The 8,735-nt window shown below is 37.7% G+C and overlaps 3 protein-coding genes across 6 annotated transcripts; 2 read left to right on the top strand and 1 right to left on the bottom strand.

The window, feature by feature from the left end:
• Nucleotides 1–828: 828 nt before the first annotated feature.
• On the top strand, nucleotides 829–4,035 carry LOC110632802 (inactive leucine-rich repeat receptor-like protein kinase CORYNE). Of its 3 annotated transcripts, XM_058144650.1 has the most exons (3): nucleotides 829–1,467; nucleotides 1,564–2,481; nucleotides 3,248–4,035. In XM_058144650.1, exons 2-3 carry the CDS (start codon nucleotides 1,595–1,597, stop codon nucleotides 3,555–3,557), a joined length of 1,197 nt encoding a protein of 398 aa, XP_058000633.1. In that variant the 5' UTR covers nucleotides 829–1,467; nucleotides 1,564–1,594; the 3' UTR covers nucleotides 3,558–4,035. The 3 variants fall into 3 exon arrangements, with proteins under 3 accessions (XP_058000633.1, XP_021636833.2, XP_021636828.2); XM_021781141.2 differs by having other exon boundaries at nucleotides 829–2,481; nucleotides 3,308–4,035; XM_021781136.2 differs by having other exon boundaries at nucleotides 829–2,481.
• Nucleotides 4,036–5,919: 1,884 nt separating this feature from the next.
• LOC110632821 (light-regulated protein, chloroplastic) lies at nucleotides 5,920–6,613 on the top strand. The gene is made up of 3 exons (XM_021781167.2): nucleotides 5,920–6,143; nucleotides 6,232–6,387; nucleotides 6,466–6,613. The coding sequence occupies exons 1-3, from the start codon at nucleotides 5,968–5,970 to the stop codon at nucleotides 6,536–6,538; spliced, it is 405 nt and encodes a 134-aa protein (XP_021636859.1). The 5' UTR covers nucleotides 5,920–5,967; the 3' UTR covers nucleotides 6,539–6,613.
• On the bottom strand, nucleotides 6,599–8,318 carry LOC110632816 (uncharacterized). 2 transcript variants are annotated; one of them, XR_009147801.1, is made up of 8 exons: nucleotides 8,082–8,318; nucleotides 7,861–7,993; nucleotides 7,717–7,760; nucleotides 7,531–7,641; nucleotides 7,352–7,444; nucleotides 7,158–7,264; nucleotides 6,814–7,025; nucleotides 6,599–6,720 (listed from the first exon to the last, which is right to left on the bottom strand). XR_009147801.1 is itself a non-coding variant. In XM_021781154.2 (7 exons), exons 1-7 carry the CDS (start codon nucleotides 8,177–8,179, stop codon nucleotides 6,880–6,882), a joined length of 732 nt encoding a protein of 243 aa, XP_021636846.1. In that variant the 5' UTR covers nucleotides 8,180–8,318; the 3' UTR covers nucleotides 6,697–6,879. The 2 variants fall into 2 exon arrangements, 1 of the variants encoding a protein (XP_021636846.1); XM_021781154.2 differs by having other exon boundaries at nucleotides 6,697–7,025.
• Between the last annotated feature and the right edge of the window lie 417 nt (nucleotides 8,319–8,735).

The following is an 8,735-nucleotide window of genomic DNA, read 5'->3' as shown; positions in this document are numbered from 1 at the left end:
TTAAAAGATTTCAGTATAATTAATTTTAAAATTAAGGATATTATAATAATAATTTAAAGATGGATGTCGAAAATATAGCAAAGTTCAAAGTTAAAGTATGAAAATGTAATAAATTTTAAAATTAAAAAATTTTATGATAATACATTAAAAATAAAAATTTAAAGTATAATAATTTTAAAATTTGAGAAACAGTCAGCAAAAATTAGCCATGAAATCAATCGTCACTAACAAATGGCAAAGTTTTAACTGCTGCGCATATGTTCATTTGACGCTGTAAAAAAAAACAGAGTAATATATTCTTTGCACGCCAAAAAATTTATATATATATATATATATATATATATATATATATTTTTTTTTTTTTAATTTTTGAAAAAAAAAAGTGAATTTCAGAAAAAACGTGGAGTGGAAATGGAAAGCAATTATTCTCGTATGAAAAAGGAAAAACCTTTGCTAATAAGACGACAGCCCATTTGTATAATAATATTAATCACTTTATTCAAATATATACTATTTTTTTTTAAGAAAAAAGCCAATGCTCGCACAAATTCCCGTGGTTCCATGTCAACGGTGGAGATCTCATCATCTAGAAGATTGACGGTGAAGATGAATATGATCCTCCTTGTCCCACGCGGTTCGATGTATCGCTTTCGGCCCCGTGATAGCGACATCAGAGGACAGTGCTGCCAACGTGGCCATGGACCCCACCGACTCTGTAGTGGGGTCTCCTCCTCCGAAAGGCGGGAAGGGGAACCCAGTCTTGTCCTCCCCTCACTCCACCCAAGAATGGTTCTTTACACAAACGAGAGAGAGAGAGAGAGAGAGGGAGAGAGAGAGAGATTTTTTTCTTTTATATATATTTTTTATATAAATATATTTGTTTATTTAGTATGTGAGTGTAGCTGTGAGTCTGTTTCTTTCTTCACCTGCGATGTTTGCACTGTTGTCTTCTCATTTGGAAGAAGTAATTTGCGGTTTTGTTATTTGCTCAAAGAAAAGGAAGAAAACGACTTACATCTCTCTGGCTTGAAGCAGCAGCTTTGCAGAGAGTGAAAGATTTTTTTTTTTTCTGCTTCTGTTTTGGGGTTGTTTACAAAACACATGCTTTGCAAAAGTGCGCTACATTTATATTTGATGTGGAAGTATTTACGTCTTGGGTCTCTGATTCAAGTAGAAAAGGGGACAACTTCAGCGTCCAAGTGATGGGAATAGGTGATGTTGCGATTCGTTAGCGTCTTTCTCGTGAAGATTTTGAGTCGAAATTCGATTTTTATCTCGGTGTGCTATTCCTTACAGTTTCGATTTTCAAAGCACTTGAAAGCTTCTTCCATATTCTGTTGGGTTTCAAAGTTTGCGTTTCCTCTCGTCAACAATTTGGAGTATTTTGGTGGAGCAGAACGCCGGAACCTCTTCTTCTTCGTTCATACATTTTGAAGCTCCTTAGAGTTTGTCCTCTGCTTTATTCTGGTGTGTTGGTTTAGGACTAAAAAATTTGAGTTTGTAGCTCGAAAGATGTGGGTTTTCGGGTTTGTTTTGGTTTTGAGCTTCTGCTTTCATTTATAGGATCTTGGCGCTTGTGGCCTTTTATGGTCCTATGGAGAAAAGAAGATACAGTCCCGAATTGACCAAAGTCACAGCTATGCTTTTGCTGTTGAGTTTTGGCTTTCATCCCATAATTGTACAATGCCAAGAAAGTGGTACTAACATGACCAGTCACCTCTCCACCCAAACTCCATCGCCGTCTAGGCCACCCCATTTAAACACTGAACTCAAGAGAATTCTTCTCAGCATCGTTTTAGGAGTCTTAACTGGATTAACAGGAGCTATTATTTGCGCTTGCGTCGTCCGTTGCTTGGTCTGCTACATGAACCGAACCCCAATCCTGAAAGGCCCTGTTATATTTTCCCCAAAGATATCTCCCAAAACTCTTCAATCAGCTCTCGCGAGCGAAAACCAGTTGCTGGTTTCTAACTCAAATGGAAAATACTACAGAACGGTTCTAGACAATGGACTCACTGTTGCTGTCAAGAGGCTCGAACCATTTGAGAGTGGCTCACAGGAGAGGCAGAGCAAGTCTGCCAAGCGAAGGATACAGCAGGAGCTGGGAAGGTTAGCCAGCTTGAGACACAGGAATTTGATGAGTTTACGAGCTTATGTTCGAGAATCTGATAGGTTCTCTTTGGTCTACGATTATTTGCCAACTGGGAGTCTTGAAGATGCAATGAATAGAGTGAGGGAGAATCAGTTGCAGCTTGGATGGGAAGTTCGGCTTCGGATTGCTGTTGGGGTTGTTAAGGGGCTTCGATATCTTCACTTTGAATGCGTCCCTCAGATTTTGCATTATAATTTGAAGCCTACAAATGTGATGTTGGATGCTGAGTTTGAACCAAGGTTGGCGGATTGTGGGTTGGCAAAACTCATGCCTAATTTGGATAAAGCTACATCTGGCTACCGTGCTCCCGAGTGCTTCCAGAATTGCAGGTACATGAATTTTTCCCCCTAAACAGCTTTATTATCATTATTATTATTATTATTCTTAATCCTGTGTGATATTGCTTTTTTCTGCAATCAATTGTCATGTGGTTGTGATACAAGAGGTAACTTCATCTTTGACATTTATGGCTCTCTAAATTCCAATTAAACCTCAGTAGATTCTAATTATTGCATTTCTCATTGGCAACTTCTAATTCTTGTAATTGCATTGATGTCGAATTTGTTTGTTTCATGCTTCCCATTATAAGCTTAAGTTTCCGCTGTTCTATGGAACTTGAAAAACATGTGGTTCTTTTCATAATTAACGTATATGTTGTACTTCAAAGTTTTGGTCATTTCAAGTTAGAGGGACCTTCCCCTTAAACATTAAATATACTGGAGCATTATGCTGTAAACAAGAAGATTTACCGTATTAAAAGTGACATTTCATCAAAGTATTGTACTAGCACTTCGTTTTTCTTTCTAGTAATATTTCTAATGTTTTCTGTATATTATGTGAAACATATATTCTTTGCTAATTAAAAAGCTTCTCTATGAAGTCCAGTCCCCACAAATTCTGCTGCATTGGGTCTTCTTGATATATTAATTAGCTACTAAAAACCCTTTGCTTAGTCATGACCTTTAGCTTTAACTTGTTTGTGATGCGCACGCGTTGCTTTATTTATTGTTGTTTTTTGTGTCTCTTGTTTATCTTAAACCTTACATACAGTCACAATAAAGGTTTTTGTTTCCTCCTTCCTCCAAATTTTACTAGATATACAGACAAGGGTGACATCTTCAGCTTTGGGATGATATTGGGTGTTTTGTTAACCAGGAGAGACCCTACTGATCCATTCTTTGGGGAAGCAGCCAGTGGAGGTAGTTTAGGTCGTTGGCTGCTGCATTTGCAGCAAGCAGGGGAGGCAAGGGAAGCACTAGATAAGAGTATTCTTGGGGAAGAAGGTGAGGAAGATGAGATACTAATGGCAGTGAGAATTGCTGTTGTTTGCCTATCAGATTTGCCGGCAGATAGGCCTTCAAGTGATGAGCTTGTCCTAATGTTATCTCAACTGCACAGCTTTTAACAGGAATCGTAATTGTATTTGCCAAACTGCAGCCTGCAAATTTTGGAAATTGGATTTTTGCTTAGAGGGATTTGGTCTGCAATTCTTATTCGCTGAAAAATTGTGAAAAGGCCATAGTGTGGTGTATGCAGGTGTAGCATTTTTGTTTAGTCTCCACAGCTTGTTGAATTTGTATGATTTTCTTTTCTATCACAGCGTACAGTGTTGTATACATGACTTAACCCGTAATTCGAGAATCAACACTGATATGGTCAAGGGAATTACCAACCCCATAGAAGAGACTGTTTTTATTGATGACTACTACGTGGGACACATCTCTATTATTGTGTTCTCAACTAATGATGGTGGGGCTTTGTTGGCTGTCTTTATTTGGACAACCCTTTTTAAAATTACAGGTCCTTCTAAACTTAAAAAATCATGAATCTCTTTTTATCCTGATTGGCCATATGAAGCTTAAAGCATTGCGTGAACCTTTAAACTTTCTTGCATCAAATTAGACGTATGATGGAATGGTATTTGTTGATTGCTTGCAGGAAAAATGTCAATGTTTTAGATCAGTAACTTTTCATGTTTAGCTTTTTAAAGTGTCTTGTTCTCATCAGGTAATTTGGAATGCTGATGAATAATATTCCGGTATCATCCATTTGTTGCATTGCATGCAGGGAAGTTTAATTTGGTGAATCCCCAGTTTCGGTTTAGGTATTGACAAAAAGATTCCGGTATCATCCATTTGTTGCATTGCATCCAGGGAAGTTTAATCTGGTGAATCCCCATTTTTGGTTTAGGTATTGACAAAAAGATTCCGGTGTCATCCATTTGTTGCATTGCATTTAGGGAAGCTTAATCTTGCGAATCCCCAGTTTTGACTTAGGAATTGACAAAAGATTTTCCCAAGGGCAAATTCTGCCTTTGCTCCTGGATTTTCTGCAGAAACATGCATTTCTTCTTCATGTCCATGCATGTCGCATAATTGACCAAACTAGGCTATGCTTTCTTATAAATTTTGCTTAACTAAAGTAAACTCTTGCTTCCTGAGATGTGGCCATAGGAGAACTAGACAACCAACACAAGGTTAAGAGGAGATGTAGATTACATAATGCTCTTCTACTCGATTCAATGATTAGTGGGACTTGGGAGAATTTGAAGTTGAAAAAATATGGCATTCATGTTTGTCTTAAAATATTACTATCTGCATTCTTTCATTTGTTGTGGAAAAAATATGTACGTATGTGCTGCAGTTTCCCTGTTTCTTAATGTGATATTCTTGAAGAGTGAAAAGTTGGAATTAAATTAATATTGTACTGACTGAATTAATGTACCCCATGAAAAGAATCGCAAAAGAAGGGTGGGATGCAGAAGCTGAGGGCTCTGATGGGTCATGCTGATGCATCCGGGGCCAAAAGTAGCGTGCTCCAATCTTTGTTAGCAAACCATTGTTACTCACCCCGAGTTGTGATCGATGATCTTGTCTAAATGCCTATTGTTAGTATATCAGCATCATTCTATTTTTTTTTTCCGCTTAAAATTGGCCCAGTGGGTTAGGTTGGTCTTTTTTTTTTTATATATATATCAGAGTTGGTCTAGATCTTCTCTGAATTCATAACACTTCTCATTATATTATTTACTCTTTCAGATCCAAACTTTGTTCGAATAGAGAAAATTTTTTATATGGTTAATGATTTGTTGATGTATGTTGGAGGATGGAGTAGTCCCTGCTAAGCCCGGTCAAACTCGGGATCCGATCAAATCTTGGAGGGCTTCTTTCGAGTCCTTCTTCTTCCCTTGAACCGGATCAAGCCGGAATGACTCCATTTGTCTGTAGTTTTAGCTCTTTTTATTATTTTATAAAATTATTGAAAAAGTTTTTATAAGTTGAAATTACAACTTTTGAATTTAGGAAATAAGCATTTAATCATTATTAAATTATTAGCTTAACTGTGTGCTTTTCTCAAGTTAATATTCTCGAGTTTTTTTTTTTTTTTTTTTTTTTGGGTATAAAACCTATTGATGTTTGCTTCTTATTTTCTTATAGTATTTTTATTCGCGTGTAAAGATATGAGCGGTATTTTTTTTACAAAGTCTTCCTTAATATTTTTTTATCCTTTTGGCATTGGGAGAAGAATTGTAGTGGGTGAATTTCAAATAGTTAATGGTCCCTCATCCTTCTGCTGATCGTCCAAAGATTTCATAATAAAACGCAGTCTCTGTCGAGGGAAAAAATATCCAAGGTTCTGAAGGCTTCCACGTCAAACCAAAAAGGAAACCTTATCCATTCACGGGAAAATCTTACCACCTTATCTATTTTTATTCCTGTTCCAAGTCATTTTCACACTCGGAAAACAACATCCTTGATGCTTATAATCTGGCTACATCTCCCTCAGAAGGATGCCTCAAGCACCACCCGTAGAAGATGCAGGCACTCTTACCTCTTTCACCCCCACCTCTCCCTATTGCAAGTACCACAAAAACCTTGGCCTTGCAATGGAGGACCTTCCCAAGGTTGAAGATCCCCAGATGTTCCCCAATCAAAGGAAGTTCAGTTGTGGGCCATGACGCTTCAACAGTTGATTACAGCTCCGTGACCTCGTAAGTCTCGTTTTCTCCATTGATCACGAAATTGTAAAGTCACTTGACATTTAACAACATAATAACTTGGTATACTTGTTTTACCTAGTGTTTTCCCAGCTGAGGCTTGCGAGACAATAGGAGGGGAAGCTTGTGATGTTGAAATGTATCCTGAAGTGAAGCTCAAATCAATTGCCACAAGCACTACTAGCACTACCACTGAACAGATAGACACAGAGTACTTAGACTACAATAGTCCCAAGACGTAAGATCACTGTTAGTTATCAAATTTTTTTCATTTCTGGTAAGGATTTTCTGTTTGATGTACGTCGATTTGTTACAGGGTGTTCCTAGAAGAGGCTTGTGATGATCTCGGTGGAGAATTTTGCGATCCTGAGTACAAAAAGGAGTTTTAGTAGAACATTTTGGGAATATAAATCCCTTGGCAATGTATCTAACGAAGTTCTTGAATAATATATGCGAATTGAATATGTACTTTCTTTTCTAAGTTGCTGTTACAAACGGGCTGTTAAAGAAAGACAAATTTCAACGTATACATCTATGAAATGCTAAATGTGAAAATTCAATGCTTCGATACCTACAACCAAAATTAAGGTACAAGAAAACATTTCGTGACCAAGTTTTTCCATAGATTTTACAAGTCATAACATCAGAAACAAGTGTAGTTCACCTGTGGTATTTCGGAAGTTGGATATTTCATCGAGCACAGATTCGTTTTAGATGCACTGGAGCAACACTATGTTTTATTCTCATCATCTTCAATGATCCCCTCCAGAAATAAATATTGAAGAGCTATGGAGTATTTGGCAGTCCTTGTCCTCTCAGAGTTCCCACTTCCCAAATTACTGTTTTTTCTTAGAAGAAATGATCCCTTGCCATCACCTTCAACATAAACATTCAATCTACTCTTAATTTTCTTTTAACACCTAATGAAATGTACCAAAATGATACCAAAAACAACATTCATACACAAAAACCATTTCCCACAAATCACAGGTTTTCTCTGGTGCAAACCTTTGATGGTGAAAATGGATGAAACCCATCTTTTATAGATGAAGAGCGACCTTGGGGAGTCTCCATGGTGGGTATCAGAAAGCAAAAGCTTGCAGTGACCTTGCTCACTGTTCATACAGTTTAAACCAGACGTTAACACTTGCGAAAAGGAAAATTAAGCAGTCCAGGCAAGGCATCTTATTAACTAAACTCACTTCGCATGCGTTACTGCATTGTGGCACAAAGCAAGAATCCGAACCATGGCTAAGTCTCTTCCTCGAGGATTATGATATCTCTCTTGGCAGGTCCTTAGAAATTTTTGCAAGCAAAAGACAAACAAAATGAAATAGAATGAGAACTACGAAACATGGAGAAAGAATTTACAAGTGAGTACCTTTCACTGAAAAAGTCTCCAAAATCATCAATAACCACTGCTACTGGAAATTTATCATACAGGTGGAATGCAGCAAAGTATTTCTTGATGCCTTCGTCATCATGCACATACCTTTAGAAGAATGAATCAATAACAGGCGAAAAGAGAAGCGAAAACAACTATTAAAGAACTGAGAGGGTCCACTACTTCATTTGTATGCGTTGAAAGGCATCAGAAGATGGATCAATGCCCTGAAAATTTTAACCCATAAAATTGGTAAACGAAAAAAACACACTTCAAGAGGAGTAAAAGAGAGATTGAAAAACCAGGAATAAAAAATAAGAGCAATGCCTGAGAGAGAAAAGGGGGTTTGTTTTCTAGCCTGCGGCGGTTGCATATGAAGACCACAGTAGATTTGGCAGCTTCATTAGTCTCAGCTATGGCGGTGTTAAATGCGAACTGGAAAAGTAAAGACGTTTTCCCGCTACAAATTTACCAAATTCCATTACAAATTCCGATAAAGCTAGGCAGAGAGAGACAGAGAGAGAGAGGGATAGGTTATTAGCCCTCACCAAGAAGGAGGACCGGAGAGAAGCATAAGTGGTTGCGACTGTTGGCGCGTAAAATCTATTCGGCCGCCAGGGAAGAACTCCTCCAGGACCTCAACCATCCTTTGAAATGCCCCGCGTCGGCTCAAGCTTCGTCTGCCTCCAAACGCACGCAGAAATGGGGAGCCAGAAGCCTGAGGACTCGAGCCTCTCTTGCTTTGCTTGTTCAGCCGAAGCTGGATTAAGATCAAATTCAAAGGCCCAACTCATACAAATAAAAAGATGAAGTTCAAAGCCCATTGGCTTTCCTTGGTAGTCAAATACAGTTGAGCTCTACTAATTGATGATTGGACTCTTAATTAAGTACTTTCGCTATCTCAAAATAAAAAGAGAGCCCTTTTCAAATAAGAAAGAGCTTATAAAGGGCCTTTTTTCCTTTACGTGAGATCAAGAAAGTGGGATTCGAACCAAACTGATCTGCTAGATGAGTGACTTCTGTCAAGAATTTCACTCCAGTAATTAAATTAAATTCCTCAAGTTATAATAAAAATATGCATAAAAAAAAAATTAAGCACTTAAAGATACTGGGCAATACTCATAGTATAGGCAGGTTAAATTCTTTTCCTTTTGGTTAATTAGTATTATTTTATTTGCCTTTTCAAGCATAGGGTCCAAAAA

This window comes from Hevea brasiliensis, chromosome 3 (genome assembly GCF_030052815.1).
Source record: "Hevea brasiliensis isolate MT/VB/25A 57/8 chromosome 3, ASM3005281v1, whole genome shotgun sequence".
Classification (NCBI taxonomy): Eukaryota; Viridiplantae; Streptophyta; class Magnoliopsida; order Malpighiales; family Euphorbiaceae; genus Hevea; species Hevea brasiliensis.
Note: the sequence above shows the minus strand (reverse complement) of the source record. Positions and strands in the feature narration are given on the sequence as shown.

Excerpts from the sequence above, each read along its gene's own strand:
- LOC110632802 (XM_058144650.1), top strand. The coding sequence starts at position 1,595 with ATGGAGAAAAGAAGATACAGTCCCGAATTGACCAAAGTCACAGCTATG. Across the intron at positions 2,482-3,247 it reads GAGTGCTTCCAGAATTGCAG|ATATACAGACAAGGGTGACA; the intron begins GTACATGAATTT and ends AAATTTTACTAG.
- LOC110632821 (XM_021781167.2), top strand. The coding sequence starts at position 5,968 with ATGCAGGCACTCTTACCTCTTTCACCCCCACCTCTCCCTATTGCAAGT. Across the intron at positions 6,144-6,231 it reads GATTACAGCTCCGTGACCTC|TGTTTTCCCAGCTGAGGCTT; the intron begins GTAAGTCTCGTT and ends TGTTTTACCTAG. Across the intron at positions 6,388-6,465 it reads GACTACAATAGTCCCAAGAC|GGTGTTCCTAGAAGAGGCTT; the intron begins GTAAGATCACTG and ends GATTTGTTACAG.
- LOC110632816 (XM_021781154.2), bottom strand. The coding sequence starts at position 8,179 with ATGGTTGAGGTCCTGGAGGAGTTCTTCCCTGGCGGCCGAATAGATTTT. Across the intron at positions 7,994-8,081 it reads CTCTCCGGTCCTCCTTCTTG|CGGGAAAACGTCTTTACTTT; the intron begins GTGAGGGCTAAT and ends GTAAATTTGTAG. Across the intron at positions 7,445-7,530 it reads GGAGACTTTTTCAGTGAAAG|GACCTGCCAAGAGAGATATC; the intron begins GTACTCACTTGT and ends AAAATTTCTAAG.